The sequence below is a fragment of the Ciconia boyciana genome, chromosome 2 (genome assembly GCF_034638445.1).
Source record: "Ciconia boyciana chromosome 2, ASM3463844v1, whole genome shotgun sequence".
Taxonomy (NCBI): domain Eukaryota; kingdom Metazoa; phylum Chordata; class Aves; order Ciconiiformes; family Ciconiidae; genus Ciconia; species Ciconia boyciana.
Genome location: NC_132935.1, coordinates 85,955,394 through 85,982,687, shown reverse-complemented (window position 1 = coordinate 85,982,687; position 27,294 = coordinate 85,955,394). Strand labels below are relative to the sequence as shown.

The 27,294-nt window shown below is 37.2% G+C and overlaps 1 protein-coding gene across 1 annotated transcript in view; it reads left to right on the top strand.

The window, feature by feature from the left end:
• Positions 1-27,085, top strand: part of CDH12 (cadherin 12) — a 164,696-nt gene extending 137,611 nt beyond the window's left edge. The window contains exons 7-11 of the mRNA XM_072851357.1: positions 7,012-7,148; positions 14,491-14,612; positions 16,156-16,273; positions 21,236-21,487; positions 26,348-27,085. Of these exons, the coding sequence (XP_072707458.1) occupies positions 7,012-7,148; positions 14,491-14,612; positions 16,156-16,273; positions 21,236-21,487; positions 26,348-26,847 (1,129 nt within the window). The 3' untranslated portion in view covers positions 26,848-27,085. The remainder of the gene's footprint in view (positions 1-7,011; positions 7,149-14,490; positions 14,613-16,155; positions 16,274-21,235; positions 21,488-26,347) is intronic.
• Positions 27,086-27,294: the final 209 nt, after the last annotated feature.

Genomic DNA, 27,294 nt, shown 5'->3' with positions numbered 1-27,294 from the left:
TATCTCTGAGGGTCTTGGCCTACAGATCTGATATTTTGCATGACACAAAATATAGCCTTCAGTTACAGGAGAGAAATTACCAGGACAGTTATCCTTTCCCCTTTTGAAGATCAGTATTAACTTTGTTTTATTGTTGTTGTTGTTCCCATTTCTTCCCATGATCTTTCCCCCTCAAAACAGAAAAAGTCTGTGTTTCTGTAAATTCTTTCATTCCCTTAATAATTTAAGATTCATAGTCCAGAGTAGCTAATTTGCATATATTAACATTTCATACATATTGCTCATTTGCTCCTTATCAACAGAACTACTTTCAGTAACAGTTCTCTCAGAGCTGTCAAACTGAAACCTCTCAAGTGGGTAATACTAAGCAAACCAGTTTCAAGCAGCGAAGTACACCAATGATTCAGCTGAACTGAGAAAGTTGCCTCTACCTCAGGTGACTGAGTTGCCTAAATCGAGACCTGCATCACAAGCAGCTCCTCAGGTGTCTGCAGGGTGACACAAGCACACTCAGAGGTGCCTTAGCCCATCTGAGAGCTGCAGGCACCTCCTGCTCCCACCACTGACCTGCCATAGGGCCTTTCCAGAGTGGCTGGGCAAGGATGCAGTGCTTGGGGAAGATCAGAAGAGACTGGGGACCCAGCGGAAGAGCACCTTCAGTGAAATTAAACTTAAAAAGAGCCCAGCCAGTCAAGAAACTACAGAAAGTGAAAGGAAGGATCTTTCCAATATGGGTCAGTTACAGGGAAAGGCATTAAGTACATACTTGAAGTTGGAAAAAATTGTGGGTTGGAAAAGCACAGTTGAAAGCATAGTTTCTCTTAGAAATGATATTTCTTTTAATCCCACCACATCAGGAATTTTCTTACATCTAAAATGCTTCATTCCAGTGCTTGGGCTTGACAAGCTGTAGTTGGAGTATGCTTTCTAAACTGGGGTTGTCAGCCAAATTATTCAGAGTGTACACAGAAAAATTGTGGTTTGGGTTTTCTTAGATTCACCATCTGGGTCTGCTTAAGGTACAATTTCACAATATAAATTGAAATACAGACAAGAATATTTGTGCTGATGAGTGTCACAGATGATGAAGGACAACTCTGTATCAAATATAAAAATTAAAGGAATGTGTCCCCCCTCACCTTTTTTTTTCTTTTTTTTTTTTTTCCTTTCCTTTTCTTCTTTTAGAAGTCTGGTTACAATCACTGTACCCTATTTGTGGAACAGTAAAATAAAAGCGAAAGCCAGTAATTAAATGTTAAATGTGTTACTGCTCACTGAATTGGATGACTCCTTTCCATTTTCATGCCAATTCCTATTGAATAATGTACTTCACTGCTTCAGATGATTTTCTGTATGCATGCTGTTGCAGCAGGAGCAAGTTTGGTCTGAGTGCCTTCAGCTTAACAGCATCTCTAGGGACATGATCCATGCTTCCCTTCCCTGTTTACTATACAAACAGTGAAAAAGGGTGTAAACAGCATCTTTTCTTCACTGTTCCTTTCAGCAGCTTGGGCAGGTCAGAGCTCCTCTCCTCATGTTCACTGTCACTGCACCATACCTATCGTCTGTGTTTTAGCACTCTAACTAAAACTCCTTGAGTTTTACTTCTGTGGCATTTGGCCTTAATCCTCCCAGTCTAGCTTTAAAGCAATCTTCTCTTCCTCTAAAATACACACACTTATATATGTCTTACGTTGCTCATTTCCTGGCTTGAATTGCATGTCTGTAATATCATGAACAAGTTTTAAGAACTGCATTTTCCATTTCAGATGGTCAGAGTTTAGCCATGTTACCAAGCGCTCCATCTATTCGTCTTTCAGGTCCCGTATCAGAAAGAAAACTTTCTGGAAACAAATATTTTTTCTCAATTCATAAGTCCCCTCATGCATCTCATAGGCAGTGATATGGCTGAGCTATGCACGACTGTTCCTGATTGTGCTCTTTCTTTTTAGGAGGTATAGGTGTATATGGGCAAGGTATTGCAACTCTGCTTCTTTAATTAGTCTCTGAGACCTTCCAGTCTAAAATGATGTCAAAGCAGCTTGTCTGAGACCTGGATGCTGCTTTTCAGTATGGATGGATGTAGCTGTCAGCTACATGTGAGCACAAGCAAGGATAAATACACCGGGGTGCCTCTTGGTTAAGAATGCATGAGAGAGCACTTAGACCTTGATATGACCCAGCTTTCACCGAGCCAACATTGTGCACCTCGTAAATTTTTCTGGTACCTCTTGATTCTCTGTTACTTTTACTTTCTCTACATTTATGACATCCTCTTCAAAAGAAGACCTGAGAGTGCTTCCATCACTAGAACAATCCCAGCAACCACAACCACCTCATAAGAAGGTGTCCCTACATTCTTGAAAAGCATAGAACAAAATACTTAGGCCAGTACTTTGCGACTGTCCTTCTTTGGAGGCAATAAAACCCTGTCAAAAGAGAGCTGAGAAGAGAAAATGATACTGAGCATTGATGGTGGCTGTAATATTTCTTAGCTGGTGGAAATATCAACAGAAATTTTTGTATGTATGTGTGTGTATATGGAATGCAAGGGAGATTTGAGTATGAAACCATAACAGTATAGGTTAATTATCAAAGTAATACTAACAAGACTAGAATACTCAGCTGAATTTTGGAAAACAGAAAAAAATGGCTATTACCTTGTAAAGGACATTGTAACTTTCTTTTAAGCTCCCCTTTTTGAGCTTAGTCCGAGCCGCAATAAGCTTTCCTCTGTAAATTTGGGAACAGCTGGTGAAATTTCCACTAAGGGCCAATTCATGGGCACACAAAAACATACTCTGTATTGTGTTTAAGCATCAACTAAAAAAAAGGAAAAAAAGACAGTAATATGCTTTAAGTTGTTGCATGCTGTAACTTGTTATATGATTCTTCTGTTGCATTGTGTAACCACTGCTGACACTATCAAGATAGAACAACAAAGAAAGACTGGCAAGGTTTACAAAGTTTTGGTGAGGATGGACCCCACCGTTCCCAAGTCCATCCCTGCTAGACAAGGGAAGTCTTCCTCTCCAAATGTTTAAGGCCAAAACCACAACCCTAGTCCTGAGCTTAACAGCCTCCTTAGCCTCCTGCCACCTCCCATCCCTCCTGAGTATGTTGTCATGCATGTTTCCATAGCAGCAGCAGGACAGCTGTCCGGTTCTTTTATTCATGGTATAACAGTCTGAGGCAACTACAGTTGTCTGCTTGACGGCTCAGAGTTCCTGTTATCCTCACAAGGGTGATCTGCTGTCACTCATGTATTCAACAGCACTCCATCAAGCACTCTGCTATCTTCTGTGCTGCAGCTAGGGTCAACACAGTCTTCCCCATTGTCCACTCTTCAAAAGAAGATGGGCCCTTTTTCAGGGGAGTGCTCTGTGAGACCCCATGAGCTGCACACAGTCTCACTGTTTAGCCAAGATGAATGCAAATTATTCTTGGAGCTCCTAAGAGGGCAGTGTGTGTCTTTGTGAACACCCTGTATGAGAGTCCTTCAGACTCGACCCTTATTATTTTATAAACCAAATATTTCCATTCTGTTTCTTCCATCCTACTTGATGTCCAAATATAGGTATTCTTGGGAAGACCCAAACAATGTTAGCAAATATCTATCCTTCCACACTTATCCTCCCCTCCTTCAATAATATAATCTGGAATACAATCCTCTGCTGAGAAGTATGTTCAGGGAGACATATAATTCAAAGTTTCTTCCCCGTCAGTGAATATGAACAATATATCAATGTCCTGGTATTCAGAGCTGCCAGGCAGGCCTGTTCAGGTGCTTCTGAAAAATAATACTGCTGTGTCCTACGTCAACAAGTAAGGCTGTGCCAGTTCTCCCTAACTTTTCAAGGAGAGAGATGCCTCTTGGGATTAGTACAGTTATCCATGATCTGTCTTGCAGGAACTCTGAGCAGTCAAACAAACCAACTTCAGTTGCTTCAAACTGCTAGACCATGACTAGAAGATCTAGACAGCTGTCGTAATACCAGTATTTCAACAGTGTTCCTCTTTGTGTCCCAATCTAACAACAAATGTCAGGCTTTATGTCCCAGATACCTGGCTTTATCTCTGGAAAGTTACTGATTTTTCTGGTTGGAGACCCTTTTCCCATTTCTTCTCTTCTTGAAAGCACTTTTTTCCAAGTAAAAGACGGAGCTCAGGAAATACTGTTGGTCTTAGAAAGAGATTAACTCTTGCTGTACTGCTTATAAAGAATCTCACATTGAGCATCAGATTGCATGAAAGAGTGCTTTTGGGCTGTAAAAGGAACCTACATTTCTTTTAGGGCCTCCCCCAAAAGTGACCTCCCTTTGGGATGTTCCCATTTGAAAAACAGCCAGACGGGGTCCCATTCACTCTTTTACTAAGCCTTACAGACTTACTGAACTATCTGGGAGCAGTACTATGTCCAGAAGAGCTGTCTGTAAGAGGATCTTCTGCCAGATATGTTTTCATGGGTGCTGCACATAGACAACCAATGAAAGGAGGAAGAATGGCTGCTTGTTTGCAGTTTTTCCTGTAAATATATATATATTTTAGGCAATACATCTCCAATGCTTCCTCTTAGTCCTCTTCCCTCTGTTCTCTAATTGAATATATAGTTTCTTAGGATGAGAGGAATTGAAATGACTGACTGTTCGACCCCTAATTTTACCATATGTGTAGCACATGGAGAGAGAAAGGAGGGATGTCTTTAAAAATAATGCCAAAGGGAAAATAAAAAAAAAAAAGACTAACAATACTAATAATGCTGACATAATAGTTTCCACAGTGTTAACGCAGGCAAAGACAATGAATTTGGAAGAAGAGTTACAGTTGTTTTTATCAAACTGTTCAGTTCCCACAGATCCTACTTCCACTGAAGCCAAGAGGAATTCTGCCATTAGTGTCAGCAGAGCAGTGCTAGTCTTGCCACGCTTATTGTGGACTTTGATCATGCTGATGTTTATGTTTAGGAATAGGCATACTGGGCTCGTGCATGAAGTTAATCACCTGCTTGAATGCTTGCATATAGACTATCAGATTCTGATCCTACAAATATTCATGCTTGAACTCTACTTCAAACACAACAGTGTTCAATCTGAGTATGTTTTCTGTAGTTTCAAAGCTTCCTGGTTAAGGAGGCTATCACCTGCACTGTGCTTTGAATTAGGTCCTGTACTTTCTTCCCTGGTTTGTATTGTGGTGTGTAGGGTACTTAGACAAAGCTCATCCTCCTAAGGGGAAAGATAAGCAAAGTTACTTTCTCATGCTGCAATCCCATTTATTTGTGGGTGGCTGCATATTTAATTTTGGAAGAAATTATAATCTATTAAATATGCAAAGCCTGAAAAAGTAATTTTACTGTTTGTGAAAGAGTATCTCAGTGTAACGATATTTCTAATACATGGCTTATATTTTTTTCATAATTTTTATGTCAACCAAATTTTGGACAATGAGATTGAAATTACAAATGTGGGTAGACAATATTATCATATTCAAGAAAATGTGCCTGCTCAGCTGTGTAAAAGGGTACATGCTGCCTTTAGCAAATCATTTGAGGCTTTTCAAATAAAGCGGTGAACTGGTAATGGTGCCTGTCAATTGATGAAATAGCCTACTTCATCTACAGATAGGATTTTCTTCTGATTTTGATTAAACAAAATGTCTCCAAAGGAGCATGGTACCTTATTTGTGATTTTTTTACTCTTCAAGTCTTCCTGAGCGATTGGTATTCTTCAGTCCCAACCTGAGATATTTTCTTCAGGAATATGCCATATAGTCCACTCTACCATTGCTTCCTTCTACAGCAATAAACATAGTGTTTATCATTACATTCCCTATATATTCTTTCCATAAATCACACTAATCAGAGAAGGAAATACTAGTTTTTATTCTCACTGGTTTATGTGCAATGAGGTGTCGTAGGCATGGTCCTTTTGCCTTTATGATCTTCTAAATGTACTTCTTGTTGAGTGCCACTTTGTTCTTATTGCCTACTGCTCACCAATGGCTTTCTCAATTTCTTCCTGCCTAGTTTTTGAGAAACATCATCAAGGTATGAAGAGACTAACAATGAAAAGGAAATTAGTAGCTGGCGGCACTGCATCAGAAAAATTATTATTCTGTTATGACTACAAACAACAGCATCAAATGTGAAAATAAACTTTCAAATTAATTAGCACTTAAGGGAAATGGGTTTGGAATAATTATCAGATTTATTTTAAGCAGCTATATTTACAAGCACATCTCTGCTTTCTATTAAGTCCTTCTAGGGAAAAATAACAAATAAGTACACATTTTGAGTTTTGGATCTGTTCTATGTTCATACTTTTTTACAAACAAAGGCTCAGTAGAATAAAAAAGCAATGGTATTGCCCTGTTCCTCACAGCTCCAGTGAAAGTGAAAGTTGCCTATTCTTCCCAAAGGCAAAGAGCCTTTTATTGCTTCTATATGTGTGGGCGAATAAGCATCCTCTTCTCCATCTTCCATACTGTGACTCTTCCAACGTCTCTTAGGTGAGTAGACTGTGCCAACAGCCTGTATACATCCACTAGGACACCTCTTAGCAAGCCCAGTGAGGCTACTTCCAGCCTATTGCAGCTACAAATGGATGTAAAGAGACCAGATGTGATCCACTCTTCATCGCTATTCATACCTTAAGCACTATTTCACATATCTTTTCTCTTTTTCCCTCTAAGCCTATCTAGTGCTTTCCGAAGTGACTGGTATAAGTGATCAGGGTCACAGAATCTATGCATCAGCTTCTTGGGAGCTCAAAGATTTCAAATAATCTGAACATCAGAAGTACTAAAACTTTTATTATATCTCATTTTTCCTTGAGCATTCCAACTCTGCAAAAAATAAATTAAAAAAACATTCTTTATTGTCTTCTTCCTGCAAGGATGGTAATAGCTGGGAAGAGAAAAATAACAAAACTTGAGCTAGCTAGACTGCTGTTATGGTAAATGTGTAATCTCTGCACATTTGCATCTACTTTGTTTAATATTTTTCACATACAGGTATTTCATCGATTGGAAGAATGATGTAGACAGCTACTTTACAATAGATGCTACTGAAGGAACCATTGCAACTAATGAATTACTGGACAGAGAAAGCACAGCACAGTACAATTTCTCTATAATTGCAAGTAAAGTTAGTAAGTATGACACAAACTGAATTAATATGTTAATGTGGTATTTTTTTCCAAATGTAGTGCTCAGGCATAAATATGCTGTGAAGAGTGCATGTATTGCCAAGAGATTATTTAAGAAGGCCCAATAAATGTCATTTTGCTAGATGCACTGTGAGGCTGTATGATGTTCAAATGTATGATGTATGATGTATGGTAAGGTTTTTCTAGTAGCCCTCATGTAGGCACAGTTCCTTCAGAAGCTGAAAAACATTTTGTCAGCACAGAGTATGAGGAGCTGTACGGAGACCTTCCAATTCTCATTTCTGATTTTGTAATTCACTCCAAATAAATTAGGTTAGTCAAATAACAGGTCTGTCAAACTGCTTTTTGAAGGTAGAAATATTTAAAGACTCATTCGATTCTCAGACAAAAAATACACTAAAATTTAGTTAAGATTTAAGGCCCTAAATGAATGCGTGCTGCATCTCTGCTCTTGTGTTTTCTCTCTGCCCAAGACTTTATGCCTAAGCACTTTTTTTCTTTTCCTATATGATTTGTGGTGGGTGTTTTTTCATTTCTTGTCTTTGTGTCTTCTCCTACATAGCTTTTTTTTTTTAATAAGAACTCCCTTCTTCCACTGTATTATGTAGCTGCAGCTTTCTTCATTGCCGTCCTTCTGTGTAGCATTCCTCCTTCATGATTCTGTCTAACTGAAACTCTCATAGGCATATACCACCTTTGAATACAAGTCTTTTGGTCACTTAGTGGTTGTGTAAAGGCCACAGAAGTCTTTCTGTTAACATCGGTAGGCTGTAGAAGAGGACCCTTGCTGTGTTTCCTATTCATTCTGTATTGTTTATGTGTCCAGAAATACAAGTTTCTAAAGCAAAGAACATGTTTTCCTCAATGTATTGCTTAGCACTGAGTCTTCAAACAATACTACATACTACTAACAGGAAGAGGGAGATTTTGGAAACAGCAAAGATACACATTATTTAAAATAAAAAAGCAAATTCTCAGTTGTAGTTATCTCAAAAAGAACCATAGGCTCACTCCCTGGAGCCTGAAAATATAACGAGGACACCAGTCAAATGAAAACTTGAAATTTATCCGTAGCTTGGAAGAGGAATACACTAACAGAGGAAACTAATCTATCACAAGTGATTGAGTATATGGAGATACATATACATGTGTATATTGACAGAAAGTCCAGCAGAACTGTAATTTATTTCCAGAGAAACTGAATGGCAGGTAGATGCAGAGGAGAGGTCTCATAATGGTATATGTTTCAGTAAACCTTAACTATTTAGATTTATTGGTGGACAAAGAACATTTGAGATTTGTAAATTTTTTCTGCAGTAAGGCAGCAGTTTTAGTAAACATGATGTGAATCTGTTTATTATTCCCAAGAGTAATTAAAGCTAGCTAAAACCTCCAAGTCTACTTGTCTGTGCACCTTCCTGGCACATATATAGTAATATCATGTTTATGTAGAGCTGTATCAGGTAGGCTATATTATGAAATTCCCAATTTTAACAATTGCCTAGTTAAGAATCTACACCTAAGACGTATTTGTGATTCATTTCAGCATACCTCAAAATATTTATACAGTGGCCATTATCCATAGCATTAAAAACAATTGCCATACCGGTACTACACGACTAACTGCAATATTTTGGAGGATTTGGGGTATGCTAACTGTCAAAACTTTATATGCAGTTGTCTGACTAAGAGCTAGCACAGAAATAAAGGCTGGGGTTTGAGGGATGACACACTGCACACAACCAGAAAAGGTTAGAGAGAAGAGAAGAAAACATCTGAAGAAAAAGAGAGGGGGAAAAATACTGTATTTGAAGAATTTCTGCTATTAAAAAAAAGCCACTTGTTCAGTGCTGATGTAGAAACACTGACACTGCCATCTCTTATTAGTGAAAAAGTGCACTGAACAGTGCCTTGACATATACATGATTACCTAAAGAAAGTGGCCTGGTATTGCAATCAGTTGCATGAACTTGCCTCAGGAATGGACACTATTGTTACCTAGGTATTTTCAGTTCTCCATGACCTTATCTCTTTAAAATAAACAGACTCCAAACTAGTAATAGGCATATTAAGTTCTGTTACTTAAAAAACTTTATTGCTAAAACATGTATTTTGCCTTCTCACTGTGAGAGAACAACAACAACAAAAAAACCCCAGCTCTGAGACACAACCTAATGGTCATTCTACAAATTATCTTTTCTTGAACAGGCCAATTATAAACAAAGTCCACCAGCTTTATCCCCATCAAGTCAGAGAGAAAAATAAATTGAACCAACTTTGCCATCATTCCCCTGTATGTGGAAAAATGATGCCAAGGTCATGAGCAGGCTTGCATGGACTCCCTGCCTGTGCCTTAGCCCAGGGGCCTTCTAAGTGATTGTTCCTCTTTGTTCTTCTGTGGCTTCAAAACGAAACCCTGTATGAACACAGATGATGCTTGCGTTACATTTTTTTCTCACAGCCAGTAAAGTCTTGAAATAATATGACTTTTGAGCAACGACGTTACCTTTCAAACAATGGCACAAATGGCATGAAGTTTAGATAGATAAACATAGCAGCAGGCAATTGATAAATGTAAATGTAGATATGGATGTACCATTTAGACTTTTCTTACAAGCTGATAAATCTATTATTAGCATTAAAGCACCAGAAGTTATAATTTTTAGAGGAATAAATTTCAAAAATAAGGCAAAAGATAATTACTTTGTCCTTATTAAAGTAACCTTTGCTGACCGCCTATTGTAGAGAAAAAAAAAAAGTCTTGTTCAAAAGCCTGGTTGTTCGGGAATTTGTAAATGGTTTCATGACCAGTGCCCTCATTTTGCATTTATTTGACATATATATTAATATACATATATATATATACAGAGATTATTCTTCCCTAAACTCGAGGTCCTGCCCCTTCATCCCTGCCTATACCAGACATGGTGCAGGTTGGCAGCTTAAAGAGAGATAGAACTTGGACCTTTACCAAACAGTTAATTATGAAATCTGCTTGTTTGTGTCAACTTGTACACTCACAGCCAGGGAAGTCCTGGTTACCCAGCAATAACACGGTATATTTTGCATATGGGCAGTAGCTGCTGGTTCCACATAGGGAATAAGGGAAGTTATTCTACCCAAGTTATGCAATGACCAGCTCTGACCACGTATCATTATACTGTGATCTTTATTTCTAACCCGAAAAAAATTCCAAACATCTGATCTAAACACTGTCTGGGAAACTGTCTCCAAATAGCAGCACAACTGACTCCTGAGAATATCTCAGATGTGTACCCAGTGTGGAGTGATGGATAGCCAACTGTCATGTTTAACACAAGACACCATAACTTTATTCTCACCCTTGTTAAAGAAGCCTGTCCCAAAGTAGAGATCTTTTTAAGTGGAAGGTGGCTGATCAGCTGACATGTGGATGATGACACAGACCTGAAGGCAGCTGAATGTAGAAGGTCCCTTACCTATCCATAGAAATAAAAAATCAGCATTTATATAGAACAAAGTGTATGAACAGGGAGGGGATGTTTCAGACTCACAATTTTTTCCCCCGTTTCACTTCTCAATTTCTCCGTACTTTTTTTTGCTCCCTGATTATATTTCATTGTAGTTTTTTTTCTTCTTAGAGTAAATCAACAGTAGCCTTCAGGGTTGCTGTTTCTGAATATTTTTGATCCCACAGACTCTGTCCAAACTAATAAATTAAACATGGCTTGCATTCCTTTCAAGCACAAAAGTCAGCTGGCACTGAGTAGCCTATTTCTATGCCATTAAACACTTTTACCTTCCAAACAGAGTGACACATGTAAATTGATTCTTTGAGAGTGGTCCCTCGCCCATACTAACTCCCAGCACATGCATGCGAATTGTCCGCAAGACCACTAGGCACCCCAGGCCAAAACTGTGCCAAGGGCTGCTGTAAGAACATAACGGTATAAAAAAATCATAGTCCAGTGCTCAAAAAGTTCCCCAGTGTGCTGCTTAATTACCTAGTATGGAAATGGTTTTTGCATCTTACAAAAGAAGAAATAGGTAAGATGCATAAGATCTTATTTCTGCTTTCCCATCCTCAAGGTGCTAGTTAAGGTTGAAAATAAATGTAAAGTAACCATAATCCTTCCTGTCCAAACCATCTTCCCAACTCCTCTAACTCTAGGCCCAAATTTTGTGAATGCTAAAGAAACCTCAGCTTAAATCTCAAAATGGGGTTTATCTTCTCCTGCATACCATAACTGGGATTAAGGAATCACCAGTTGTCCTCAATGGTCAGTATTTATTTTCTCAGATATCTTGGATTTTCACAAGTTCATTATTCAAAGTATTTTACATATTTTCTACTACTGTAATATCCTTGAACTATAAAGATGTTAACAGATTATGGTACTTGAGCAAAAGGAAGCAGGGTTTTCCAGACAGAAAAACTGAGGAAGGAATAAGTTAATTAATTTACCTGCGTCTTACAGGCTGAATTGAAACCTGAAATCAGTTTCTTAATTCCTAGGCTAATGATTTAACCAATTTGTCTTCTCATCTGTGTAATCTGGGTTTAAAAGGCATGACCAGATGTTTTCAGTGACTCACTGGTACCAGCATGCACATCACTGCTGTGCTCACAGGGCTCAAAAAGATTTGATTTTCAGAGAAACAGCGAACAAAACAAAAAGAGAGAAAATGGAGGTCAAGTCTGCAAAGTGGTATTTGAAATGCAATTCTTCATCCTTGTTCACATCAAGTATTATAGGTCTTTGCAATTATATATGAATCCAAAACTGTACACAATCTTCTTGCAGTCTTCCTTTATATATACATGAGTAGTTAAACTGATATCAGTGCAAACCAGAAAGAAAATCACATAAATAAAGTGAAACCCTGATGTAGGTCCATCTTATGCTGTAGTAATTCTGTTTATTTTCATGTTTGATTTTTGCTGACCATTTATGCAAGGTAACATTCTACCTTGCTAAAATACTTAGCAAGAAAAGATTTTGGCCTCTAATATATCTTTCAAAGAATCATAGAAAATAAATCACAGACCATCAGTGAGAAATAAATGTAAAAAGTATACTCATATTCATGTATATTTCCAAAGCATGCTAGCCTATCATGATTTTGAGGGAAGGCAAAATGTCAAATCTCTTTGTTCATTTTAAAAATGTACAGTCCCATAATATGTACACTGTTCCAAAAGGCTGAAAAAATAATTTATGTAAGATACTTCAAAAAACTATAACCTAAAAAGGCTTCTTATAGAAACTGATATGTTTAATAGAAATTATCAAAATCAGCTAATATCTCCCATGTACATGATGCATAAATGTACATGATGGATAAATTTTGAATACATTCTTTCTTTTAACTGGAAAGGCATTGTTAACATATTTCTAAGAGGAAACGAACTAACATCTATGCCTGTACTTTCATGGTAACACATTAGTCTCTAATGTGTTTGGAGAATGTATCCTGAACTCCTGTTTTTCAGTGTTGTACCTTAAAATAAACACACAAAAACTAAAGGAAAACATGAGTTACTCCATGTGAGTTGCTGTGTTCTTTGCAGGAGGGAAGATTTAAGTTAGGTTGTTTCTGCCAGTAACTGCATGAAGTTGACCTACTCAGGGCTTTTCTGATCTCTGTATATATTCAGAGTTGGGGTCCTGCCCTCTACAGACTAAAATAACTTTTTAGTACTTTTTTGTTTCCTATTATACAAAGGAACCAATTCAACTGTGAGCAAGTGATCTAGATTTCTTCTGGTTCTTCAGGCACCTAAAGAACCACTGCCTAATTCCCAGCTGCTAGACCAAACTCGGTCTTCATTCATACTGCACAATGCCTTTCTCCAGAGAAACATTCTGCAAGTAGGGATGATGCTGAATTGGAAATGAATGAGGATTAAAAGAGATATTATTAGATATGGTCACTATTAATTAGATATGTTCATAGGAAGGAACTACAAATATTGTGTGATTTGGGTAGTGGGTTTTTGTGGGTTTTTTTTTTTAGATTCCAAGCTGAGTTTTTAGGTTGGACAGTTTATCCACTACTTGTAAACAGGTAAAGCACACTTCTACTTGCAGCTGGTCCTATGTATAGGAAATAATTGAGGAATACCTTTCGGCTTTGACAGAGTCCTTTTGAAAACACTTCATTTAGTAGTTCCTAAGAACAAGAAAGAAATCATGTAAAAATTCTACAGTGCCACCATGAAGAGACTTTGTCCCTTGCTGTGTTAGTTATAAACAACAGAAATGCAAAGGTTTATACAAACTACAACGTAAGCAGATAATACAAATAATTTGAAGGGTCCATTTATGTTTTGAAGATTCAAGAAAACTGTTCTTGTATTTAACCATGACCCCATGCTGTCAGTCCTACACCACCCTGCTTCATAGCATAGATTTCTTGAATAGTTAACTGTCTGTACAGTGGTTGCCACTCTTCTTAAATGCAAAAGGATAAAACAATTATCCTTCTGACTCACCAGCTAAACTGTTTTTTATGTATCTGCTATCTTGCAAGGGGTCTCAGCATAAAGTAAAAGAGAATACTGTCTGCTTTGTATTGAATTTGTGCTTCCTTTCTGTCAGGCATTACATTTGCAGGTAAACTTGTTTATAAAATGCATCTAATGACTGATGAAGATTATCCGCATGGGTAGGACAATGGAAAGAAGCATAACATATACTGGTTTTTAGCATGGTTCTTGCTGCTTGCAAATACCTATGCAGTTAAAGAAATAACTGTTACAACATAGCCTAATGGTTTAACCACAAGTTGAATGCTAGCTCTACATGTTTCACTGCTAAATTTACCACTGACTCTGTCTGGCTTTCAGCAAGATTTTTCTTTATATCTTTCCTCTTACTTTTGTCCATCTTCTAAACGGGTATGCTCCATTTACCTCCTTAATAACTTGAAGATGTAAACAGTGGCTGAGTAATAAATACTGATTTTCTGCATTCCACTGTGGCAAACAGAATTCATTTTTGATAATTGGAAGCATTTTCCACAGACTCCATGAAAAGTGATCTGAGAAAAGTTTACATCTTTAATTATAGGTAAAACTTCCAATTCTTTAATTTATGCTCTGATAAACATAATCATCTTGATTGATTCCTTACTCCATGAAGAGTAATGGATCAAAGTCTGGTACAAAATGATAAGAGGTTTGCTTATGATTTCTCCTTAGTACAAATCAGAAACGGAAGTCAAAGGTTTTAGAAGTTACAGTGCTGGGATCAAAACAGTCTATGACAGCTCATGGGCACTGGTGATGACAACAAACATAAATAGTATTCCTTAATGCTTTTCTCTTAAAAATCATTTACAGGTAACCCACTATTAACCAGCAAAGTGAACGTTATAATCAATGTCCTGGATGTCAACGAGTTTCCTCCCGAAATTTCAGTTCCATATGAGACATCTGTATGTGAAAATGCCAAACCAGGACAGGTATTTCAAATTTGTAATGCTTGCCATTTTGCTTTTTCTTTCCTTATTTATAGCAACAGAAATTTCTGGGTTTGAAAATGACATCATGGTTAGAATTCTTTTACAAATAAAATGTCTGTGTTGGAAATACTCACCTTTTGAAATCCTATTTGTTGACCTTTATGGTCTATTTATGGTCTATTTATTTTTATTATTCCTGATTATATGGGCCTGAGCCACCCTTTACCATGCATTTAATAGCTATGACAGGAAAAAGAATCCCTTCCTTAAAGATACTTAAATATAAGGGTAAAACTGTAGTGAATAAATGCAGTAGGATAGATTACACGTTTCTGTGTCCTATTCTGAGAAAAAGAACCCACAATCCCAAAGACAATCCTCCTGAAAGCTTGTTTTTATAAGCAGTTTCAAATATATACGTAGCATGCAAAACCTATTTCAGATTCAGAATATCACCTTATATCATGAATGATGCCAGTATTAATAGAGCTGGCCCCAGAAGCTGTTGGCATGTGCTCCTTTTGCACAAAATTTGTTCAGTTAAACACAGTGCTGTAAAGTACCAAGGCCGACCATCATACATATTAACAGCTAATACTGTTTCCAAGACAAGACTTGTAAATTCAACTGCTGAACTTTGAGAGTTACTGCCAGCCATGGAAGGAACACATTCAGCCTTCTGTGTAATCGGTGACTTCTCTTTATATGTATGTAATACGTAATCAGTCCATGTGATTTTTATTGCCTTTATTACAGATTTGTCCATGACTTCATATGATATTCCTATGTCATCTTTTTTTTATATATGTTTCAACTAACTATCATACAACCTAATTTAACTTCTAGTTTATCAGATACCTTTAGTTAGTACCTTATCCAGGCACCAACAGTGGAAAGGGGAACCTTTTACAGGGAAGGCTGAGACAAGCACTGAGCTGTCAAAAAATATAAATATTTAGACCTTTGTTACCTAAAAAAATGCCTTCCTTTTTAAAAGGTCAGTGGCAACCCTACTATGAAACATTTTAACTGCAGTGTGATTACCTGAAATCTAGTAGATAGGACTCTGAGACCCAAAAGTTCCTTCATGCCTAGATGGTGCAGACCTTTCAATCCTCTGTACTTCATTTCAAGCTGTAAAATTAGGGTGCAGTTTTGTGAAGTACTACAACATGCACCAGTAGTTACAGTGACAGTAGTAGTAGCAGATAAAGTGAACTGTCTTTAAGTAATCACTCACCTGAAAACAATCATTAGTATTTTGATACAAAAACCAAATATTAAATACTTCTGCTATGAATATGGGGTAAATCTTTCTGATTTCCTTCACATATGTCAAAGCAAGACCTTCTGAGAAATCACAAGTCCTCTGGACACTATAGTATTCAGACTTCTTGCCTCCACTGTCCAATATATTAGCAGAATGAGAGTAATCCAGCAGGATTTCACTTTCATTGTTTCATTTGATGTTCACTTTGCACTTCTACCAAACTTCTTTTAGAAGAGTGAACTGACTTCAGAATTAATCTTAATCTGGTTTCAGGTGATACAGACTGTCTCTGCAGCAGACAAAGATTTGTCACCAGCTGGGCAAAGGTTTTCCTTCAGACTGTCAGCTGAGGCTTCTAGCAAACCAAATTTCACAGTCCATGACTACAGAAGTAAGTTGCTTACCTGTATCTCTCTTTCAGAGCAGCAGGCTGTGATTATAATGACAAATATGATTACTTTGTATTACAGTCATGTCTACAGACTAACTTTTTTTTTGACATTTCTAATTGTTAAACTATCTAGGACATATATTCATATAAATTCAGGTCTTGCACCTTTTCTCATTTTTAGGGGACAGGAATTGTCAGAACATCAAAGGCTGAGATTTCCCTACAGGCCTACAAAACACTGCTACCTGTTTTATTTTCTTCCTTTTATCATTCAGTCTCTCAGGAAGAACTCATATGCCAATGCAGGTATACCTTTAAACAAGGCATTATTTCTGCCTTGTTTAAATACTATTACTTTGCTAACTGTTTTCAAAGTATCCAGCTATTGTGCTTTCTGGAGGATGCATAGTCCTGCAGAAGAATTAGTTCTAAATATGGACAGTGCTGCTGCAGGACAACATCCCACAACACTCTTAATTTGTAGATTTATATAATTAACATCTCTGATTTTTCCCCCAATTTTTGTCATAACTGATCATCCCTTTTTTTCTTTTTCACTTGAATGCTTTTAATAAATGGCAAAGAACAACCCAAGATGAAAAAATTGATCTTTTTTTCTATCATAAACATCTTCAAGCATGTAGTCTTGTGAACAGACACAGCTAAAACAACATCATAAATTGTAGTAAGTTTTCACCACTAATTACTTTAATCAAATAAGGAAAAAAATTTTAATAATGAGTTTATCAGCTATTAGGTGATCTTTAAAGAACTGTGATATGATAAGCTTTTCATAAAAAAGGTTTTACATTACTCTGTAAAGAAAGAACACCTAAAGCCATCCAATAAAGTTCAGTAACATTCCTTTGCCTATTTAACTATGTAGGTTATAAGTGTTACTTTAAGAAAAAGTATATAATTCCTATTTTTTAAAAAAATATTAATTATATTAATTATTATTTTTAATTTAAATTTGAGACGATACTGAGTATGATGTAAAGACTCCTATCTTGAGAATTAAGTAACCCAAGCCCTAAAAAGGGCTAGAAATGGATAATACACAGAATGAAAAAAATTGCAGAGGCCACTTATTTAGCCTTTATTAAAACCATTTAAGTATATGACTCACATTATTTTTGAAGCTATACACTTTTGTCAATGTTAGGTGATACAAAATTAAAGCCAACAAAATAAGCACAACTATTAATCATGAAGACCTTTATCATTAAGTTCAGGAAGAAATAAATTTGAAACAGCACAAAAATAAACTGTGTTAATTTCCTCTTTTTATATAGCTTCTCTATGAAGATGACAAGACAAAAATGGTTTATTCCTAAACTTATTAGTGACTTTTATCTTAGTATGTCATAACTAGCTAAAAACATTTTACAGATGAGCAAAGAATTTCACTTAATGATTTGTAAATGCAGTATATAATGAAACCATAATAATTCATAGATTGCAGACATGAATAATAGTAACTTACGAAACCAAAAATATGTAGATCAGTATTTTATCAGAGGCTATTCAAATAGTTTTCTTGAGAGAGACAGCCCAATTAATACAAAGGAGAACCTTACAATGGATTCAAGTCCCCTTACTTCTATTTTTGGAAGATTAGGTCATTACTCTTCTCCAGAAGTGCTTAGTCTAAACAGTTTGGTTTTAACAACTGCTAGTATTTTAAAATGTTGTGACATTTCAATATCTAACTATAATTATGCCAAGCAAGATTTAAATGCTTTACATCTGTGTCCCACTGGACTTAAAATTCTGGATAATTCCTAAGTTTGCTTCCCCTTGATGCTGCACTGCAGTTTCTGTTATTTTCTGTTCCCTACTTAGTTGTTGGTAGTATTTCCTTGGAAAACTCAGCATGATGAACTTTGCGAATGATTATAATTAAAAAGAAAAAAAAAATTCTCTATATCTTAACAGAAGAAGGAAAATATGCCTTTTTAGAGCTTCCTCATATTTTACATTAATTACTTTCATCTTTTCACTTTTCAACACATTTGGAGGACCGTATGGGTAGTATCTTTGTAATTATGTAGTCTTATAACATGAATACTGTGTATTCCTAAATACCTTTGTTCTTTTGGTTGAGATTTCTTTAAAGTAAGAAAAAAAATTCTTTCTTTCTGTCCATTTACTAAAATATCTTTTAATTTCACTAAGATTTTTTTTTCAAATAATTACAAACTATTGTTTTAAATATAAGTCTTCCAGTTCTTCTCAGGTCATTTTAACATATTTAATTCCTCAAAAGAATCTTTAAACTTAAAAAGGCTGCACAGTAATTAAACTCAGTGACCTTTCTCATTTACAGCTTTGGGAAATGTGCTTAGCATGTAAGTTTGGTGAAGAAATTGCTCAAATATTATTAGATAATTAAATTTCCCCATTTAAACCAGTAATGTTGACACCAAGATGACTTTGGATCTCAGTAGTCTGTTAACAAACTTTCTCTACTGTATAAAAATAAATGCGATATTCCCATAAAAAATGGAATTAGAAACCACCAAGGCACACAATTTTTCATGCATAAATGTTTTTGTGTGCATGTACCTATATATACACTCTTAAAAGCATTTCTTAACACTTCCTAAAAAAGAAGAAAGTAGTACACCATTTACTGAAACATAACGAAGACAGAAAAAAAGCTTTTGTGGAATATTTTCCAACCATAAAAAACTTTCTGGTTTTTGATGATTTTACAGAGGTACTAGAAAAATCTGTCCAAACAGAAGCTCTGTACAATATTTTCAATATCTTCTGCCTTTTGTTTGCCAAAAGGTGGAAGGTCTGCTCTGTGCACAATTTAGAGGTATAATAACACAACCTTATTTTCACTGCAGAAACCTTTTAAAAACATAAAAACCATTACCTTTTGATTTTGCAATTATGTTAGTACCAAGCAGGTACTTTGTGAAAGGAATGGTTTTTTTGAGGAAAAAATCTTGTTCACTGTGTTACAATTAATGCTTTTACAAGTAAAGGTGTCGTTTAACATTTTTAAACACATCAAGAAACCCAATAACCAGTGCTATTCTATAGAGCTAAAAATCATGGGTGGTGTGATATTACAGCAGGTGTAATATGTTTGTAGTGCACCCAAGAGAATAAACTTTTCCAGGTTCCATACTTCCTCAGAATAATGAGGACAGAAGCAAGACAGAAGCTCAAGGTTGCCATTTGGAATCTCTATGAATATAAACACAGGGAAATGTTATGTTTCTACACTATGCCTTCAGCAGCGCTGAGACCAATCCACCAGCTGTGAATAGAAGTGAGAGGCCCTAGCAGAGCTGGAGTGCTTCCAGCTGAACCTCCAACCTTCCTCTTTCCACTTTGCTGGCCTCACTCTGCTCCCTACAGGGCTGCTTCCCTGCTGAGCACACTCAGTTGCTCATGTAAGAGAGAGAGTTTTCCTTCTCTCTGGACTGTCATACACATCCTGAAAATGAATTTATTGCCAACAGACTGAAGAACCAGAAGCTGTCTCAGCTTCAGACTGCAGCTCCAGGCTGCTCTGTTTCGAATTCAAACACATGCCTGTGTCCATATTTTCAAAAGGACCTTGAACAATTGAAAGGGGTCGTAGAACAACAAAAATTGTTCGAAGTCAAAGACTTAAGAGCTCAATCTGTTTGATTCTTCTCAAAGGAGAATGGACAGTCACTTGGTTGCATTGTAACGTGTTAAAGTGATCATCATTGCAATTAGAAGAAAAATAAAAGAAATAATTCTATTACTAGAAATAGAAATAAGAATAGAAATAAGATTAAGATGGATGACTTCAAATTAGATCTAAAACTCTTTATACAGTGCAGATGATTAATCATAGAAAGAACAAGCTTAGTATGGAAGTTGGTTTGATTAAAAGAATTTTGAGACATTTTTATTTTTCAAAACTAAATGTCACTGAACTTTATATGTCCATATGCCATGTTTGAGTTTGATAAAAAAGGAACTTCTGAAATAACATTTTGTCAGTCAAGTGCTTTCTCAATGGTGTCTGATCATAACATATCTAATTTTGGATATTTAGGCTTCCTTCTTATTGTCCTCAATCAGAACTGCACACAAATATTTGAGTGTTGAATTCAGAGCCCTTAATCCTTCTACCTAGTGACAAAACTCCAAGAAGGGATGAAAGTCATAACACGGACAGCAAGTGACCTCTTCTAAAGATATAGTAAAGCACATGGGTGAGATGGCAAAAGGGTGACTGCTGCAGGCTACCTTCATTCAGATCTGTCAGCTAATTAATTCCCTGCTAATTTCATTTTGGTTTTGCTTTCAATGTAATTCTTTTAATCTGCACATCATTTCCTTGCTACTCTGTTTGATTCAAGAAAAGCAGCGATAACCGAATATCTACTTGGAAGAAATGACAAAACCTAACTTCTAGGAGTTCTGAACACATTCATGACTAATTGATGGAAAATGTACTGATGATAAAGTACTCAGTTCATTTCCATACTTATTTTTAAAGGGGCAGAAAAGTTGAACGGGTTTTGCATTTTGTCTAGGTATATTATTTTCAGTTTTAAAGAGAAATTAATTGAGACTTGATTCTAAATCCATGTGCAATCAAAGTCCTTTGGACCACAGGCTTGAAATATAAGGAGGTAAGGAGAAAAGAAAAACTGAGAAACCTTACTAATCTAATACCTGTAATGCTTTTTTTAATTATTATTTATGTCTTCTTTGAAATTTTAGCTGTCAAGCTAACAAGTTTACAAGAAATGGAATGTTATTTAATGTTCTGCAAAAAATAGCCATACCAGTCAGAATACAATACCTTCTGTAATGATAAAAAAAGGCAATTATATAAAGCATGTCATTCGCTGAGTTTCAAAAATGGAATAGCTGCCTATTACTAAAGGTGATACAAACTACAACGGTGAATTGAAGCACAAAATAAAAATCCTGTAATGACTGTGTCATATTTTACAGACAACACAGCTGGGATTGAAACCAGGAGAAATGGTTACAGCAGAAGGCAGCAAGAGATATACTTTCTTCCAGTAGTAATAGAAGATAGCAGTTACCCTGTCCAGAGCAGCACAAACACAATGACTATCCGTGTTTGCAGATGTGATTCTGATGGTACTATCCTGTCCTGCAATGTGGAAGCAATCTTCTTACCAGTAGGCCTCAGCACAGGAGCACTGATTGCAATCTTGTTGTGTATTGTTTTACTTCTAGGTTAGTTCTCATGAAACCATTTGAAGTGCATTACTCTGCTTATTTACCTGTGAATTAATTTGTGTTGTTATTAGCTTCATCTATTGTTTAACAAAAGCCATTGAAAATGTGTGGCAGTTTATGAGAACTTTTATGCTTCTATGTTTCTAGAAAAGCATCCCAAAGCACTGACCATGACCATGAATCTGTTAACACCTACATATTTCTTATTGCATGAAGAGAACCAGCTTTCAGTGGAACCCAAACCATAATATTTTCTCGGAAACAGTTTTTTTAAAAAACTTTTCTTGAAGAATTAGTATTTTTAGATTATTACTAAGGTAGACAAGTCCTACTGACAGTAACAGCATTAAGGACTAAGTAAGGACCTTTATTTAACTCTTCATGCCAACTTGAGCAAAAGGAGAATGAAGAAATGAGAGAGGAAAAAATAATTTTAGTGTAGGCTGTGACTGGCTAGATCCATGTAAAACTTTACAGGAACATTTTAATTTCAGGCAGGCATGGATTCCACAAGGTGGCATTGCCATTTGATCTACATTATATCTAAATATTGCCTTATTTACAGCATGCCCAAAGCAGTCAATACTCATGTATATCCTACTTATAATATAGCCTTAATGAACCGATAACGAAATTAAACCAACTTTGTAGCTTACACAGGCACAATGTGGGCTGCAGAAAGCAGACTGATTCTTACAGATGCTAGCCTATGCCTCTTCTTGATACTAGCGGGTTTCCACACTTATGTAGGTCAAATGCATAGGCAAAAATAGCTGAAGACACAGAATATAACATATGGATACCTCTTTGCATTTGGATAATATAGTAATTTACCACTTAAGTAAATTATTACAGGCTCAGGGTTACATAAATAGGTTCTGAGTAGCAGTGAGTAAAAGTCAGAATATCTGTCCTGCGTAAAAATTTTACGTTGTGAGAAAAATGTTGTTTCAAATCAGAACAAGAATGGCAAATGGTCATACTTCCCATGGAATAGGAATTAATGACAAATACACCCATTCTGAAGAATTAAAAACAAAAAAACCAAAACAAAACAACCTTATGTCCGTTTTTCGGAAGCAAGAAGAATGCTGTCTCCTTTACCACAATTCCTTGGGACTACTTTTTTACTTTTAGGGATTTCCTGGGTAAAAGCAGCCAGGGGTGAGCCTCAGCATCAAAGAAATTCCATTATGAAAAAAGCTTTAACTTATTTTCACATGAAGAGATAAGTCAATTAAAGCTCTGTCTTAAGGCAGGACTCCCAGGATATCTAACCTCTCTGTTACAGAGCAAAGTGCCTAGAAGCCCTAAACACATGGCTGTAGCAAAGCCTTTCAAGTTGCCACCTTTGTGTCCAGTAATCTGGGCAGTATGAACTACACAGCAGAGAGCTTGGTGCTCTTGGTACAGAGATCATTTACAATGGCAGAGTATTTGGGGAAGCGGGAATACCTGAAGTCTAAACTTCCCCCAGATTTGCTAGGTGATCATGGAGGCCTTCAGCAGAAATGTGTTTATGTTTCCCTAATGGTTTGTTGAAATAAATACAATTTTTATTTAAAAACCACAGCATATTCCATCAAAAATAATTATGTCAAAGAACTCCTGACCAGATCTGCTGCTGATTGATGCTCTTGGTGTATACAAAACTAATGAAGATATTTTAATTCCCACTTTGCACAGAACGCCAGACTGAATTACTGAGATTAAATTTGGAAAAGAGGTTTTGGTCCTTTAACAACTCCCTTCATTCCAGTCAGCCTGGAAATATTACCCAGAAAAACTAATGTATAAATAATGAGATCTCCAGTGCTGTGTGTAACCTAAGAGAACGACGTTTATCTTATAACCAGACTTTCTCCTTACTATTCCATTGATCAATTTAAAAACTGCTTTTGGATTTTCATTTCTTGCTGTGAACCTGGCCTGACACAGAGTCATTAAAATTGTAGTTGAAGTCATTCTTGTCAACCTCATTTCTACACGAAAGATAGTCAACATATTACCAGAATCAGGAGTTATTTTAGGTCACACAAGCCTGACCATGAATTTATAATAATTGCAACTCCTGTATTCATTATTGTGTTATTTCAACAACAGCACTTAGAACACTGTCATTTCTACCAAAGGCAGTTCGGGAATTAAAAATAACAAAAAGGACAGTTTACTACAAGCAGATTTTGCATTCAATGAAATATATCTCCAAACTATTGAAAAAAACCCCATAAGCTGGTTGCCATTTGGAATAAAACCAGTTTATAACATTTTATATTATATAGAATCACAAAATCACAGTCGGAAGGCACCTCTGAAGATCATCTAGTCCAACCTCCATGCTTACAGCAGGGTCAGTTAGAGCAGGTTGCTCAGTATCCAGTTGGGTTTTGAATATCTCCAAGGATGGAGGCACCACAACTTCTCTGGACAATATGATCCAATGCTTGACCATTCTGACAGTAAAGAAGCTTTTTTCTTATGTTTTAATGGAATTTCCTGCATTTAAATTTGTGCCCATTGTCTTTTGTCCTGTCACTGGGCACCACTGAGAAAAACCTGGCTCCATCTTCTTTATTTCCATCCATCAGGTATTTCTACACATAGATAAGATCCCCATGAGACTTCTCCTCTCGAGGCTGAACATTCCCAGCTCTCTCAGCCTGTCCTTGTATGGCAGGTGTTCCAATCCCTTAATCATCTTTGTGGCTCTGCACTGGACTCACTCCAGGAAGCCCATGTCTGTCTTGTACTGAGGAGCCCAGACCTGGACCCAGAACTCCAAATGTATCTGACCAGGGCTGAACAGAGGGGAATGATCACCTCCCTAGACCTGCTGACAACGCTTTTCCTAATCAGCCCCAAATGCTGTTGGCCTTCTTTGCCACAAGGGCACATTGCTGGCTCATGGTGAACTTGTTGTCCACCAGGACTCTAGGCCCTTCTCTATCAAGCTGCTTTCAGTCAGTCAGCGAGCCAACAGCATCTACGGTATGCAGTTATTCCTCTCCATGTGCAGGACTTGGCATTTCCCTTTGTTGAACTTCATGGGGTTCCTGTTGGCCTGTTCCCTCAGCCTGTTGAGGTCCCTTTGAATGGTGGCACAACTCTTGTTTTGTATCACCTGCAAACTTGCTGAGGGTGCACTCAATCCCATGATCCAGGTCATTTATGAAGATGTTAAACAAAACTGGCACCAGTATTGACCCCTGAGGTACATCATCAGTGACTGGCCTCCATCTGGTCTTTGGGCTGTTGATCACGACACTTACAGCCTGGCAGTTTGGCCAGCTTTGCAATGCACCTTACCATTTACTTGTCTAGTCCACACTTTCTCAGTTTTTCTGAGAAGGTCATTATGGGACACAGCATGAAAAGCTTTGCTAAAGTTAGGATTAAAATAATGTACTTTTCTCCCTTGACCCACCAGTCACCTCATTGTAGAAGGCTATCAGGTGAGAGAAGCACAATTTCACCTTCGTAAATCCATGCTGACTACTCCTGATCCCCTTCCTGTTCTTGATAGGTTTGAAAACGGTTTCCAGAATTATTTGCTCCATTACTTTCCTCAGGATCAAGGTGAGGCTGACTGGCTTGTAGTTCCTGAGCTCTCTCTTCTTGCCTTTCTTGAAGATAGGAGTGACACTTGCTCCAGTCCTCAGAAACTTCTCCCAGTCCCCATGACCTTTCAAAAATTATCGCAAGTAGCCTCACAATGACATCAGTCATCTCCCTCACCACTCGTGTGCTCCCCATCAGATCCCATGTTCTTGTGTGTGTTCAGTTGGTTTAAGTGTTCCTTAACCTGACCTTCTTCCACCAAGGATAAGTCTTTCTTGTTCCAGACTTTCCCTCTGGCCTCAGGGACCTGGGATTCCTGAAAGACAACCTTACCAATAAAGACAGAGGTAAAGGAGCCATTGAGTAGGTTGGCCTTTTCTGTGTCCTTTGTCAACAGGTCCCCTGCCCCATTTAGGAGTGGGCCCACATTTTCCCTACTTTTTCTTTTGCTGCTGTCATATTTGTACAAGCCCTTCTTGTTGCCATTCATGTCCCTCACGAGATTCAACACCAGATGGGCTTTGACCTTCCTAATCACATCCCTGCATGTTCAGATAGTCACTGTATATTCCTCCTGGCTCACTTGTCTCCATTTTCACCTCTTAGATGCCTCTTTTTTTATCTCTGAGTTTAGTCAGGAGCTCCTTATTCATCCATGCAGGCCTCCTGCTGCCTTTGCTTGATTTTCTGCTCATCAGGATGGACCACTTTTGACCTTGGAGGAGGTGATACTTGAAAATCAACCAGCTCCCCTGGGCCCCTTTTCTCTCCAGAACCATATCACATGGGAATTTTTCAAAGCAGATCCCTGAAGAGGCCAAAGTGTGCTGTATAAAAAGCTGAAGTAGGATTATTTTCTCTCCATTTCAAAGATTCCAATTTTTTTGTTCTCCTTAATACTGTGGGGTTTTTTTCTCTGTAATGTGGAAATTCGGGGATTTTTCTCTATTTTGCTATGGAAGTTATTTTAAAAAAAATCCCATCTCTCTGTCTCTCTCAACTAAAAAGCTGAAATCCTGTCCAATTCTATTTGTTCGCAAAGCAGGCCAGTAGGAAAATTATTTGTTACTTCCTTCAGCAGCACAGCAAGCACTGAGGAGTTAGATTCATACATCAAACTGCAAATGACTTTTCATTGGCTAGAGCACTGCTATTTTTAAAAGAACAGTAGGAGCATATCTTCTAAGGAAAAAAGTCCCTTTGATTGCTTGCAACTTTCAAAGGAAGATATAATGATATATCAACAGAGTACCAAATTATTTCTGTGCATGTCTTAACTTCAGTTTTCTCTCGTTACAGTCATTGTGGTACTGTATGTAGCACTACGGAGGCAGAAGAAAAAGGACACCCTGATGACCTCTAAAGAAGACATCAGAGATAATGTTATCCATTATGATGATGAAGGAGGTGGAGAGGAGGACACCCAGGCTTTCGACATAGGTGCCCTGAGGAATCCCAAAGTGATTGAAGATAACAAAATACGCAGGGACATAAAACCAGACACCTTGTGTTTTCCACGTCAGAGACCACCAGTGGAAGATAACACAGACATAAGAGATTTCATTAGTCAAAGGCTGCAGGAAAATGATGTAGATCCAACTGCACCCCCTTATGATTCCTTGGCAACCTATGCTTATGAAGGAAATGGATCTGTTGCAGAGTCTCTCAGCTCTATAGACTCCCTTACTACAGAGGCAGACCAGGATTATGACTATCTGAGTGACTGGGGACCTCGCTTTAAGATCTTGGCAGACATGTTTGGAGAAGAAGAAAGTTATAACCCTGACAAAGTCACTTAAGTACAAAAACAACAGTGAAATAAAAAGAAAAGTAAACCAACAACAAATTTAAAAGATAAACCTAAGCTTTATAATAGGACAGGATTCCTTTGATTATAAAAGACAGCAACTGTTTCCAGCAAGTTACCACGTTTATCATACTGTCAGTTTTGTTTTGATCTGCAAAGGAAAGATAAATCCTGTAATATACACAGTTTTTTGTTGTTGTTATTTTGTTACTCTGGAATTACACTGAGACAAGCTCAGGCCTACAAGGTACAGTTTACTGACCTGACTTAGAAAGAAGATAGCTTTCTGGCATCACGGTGGAAGAGTGGTAGCTTTTTCGTAATTCCACTAAAGTGCCTATTGAAACTTTTATCATTTAAGTGGTAAAGAGTCTGCTGTGATGATGTTACAAAACTGAATGGTAAATTGGACAAGAACTTTAAGACAAGAAGCAATAGC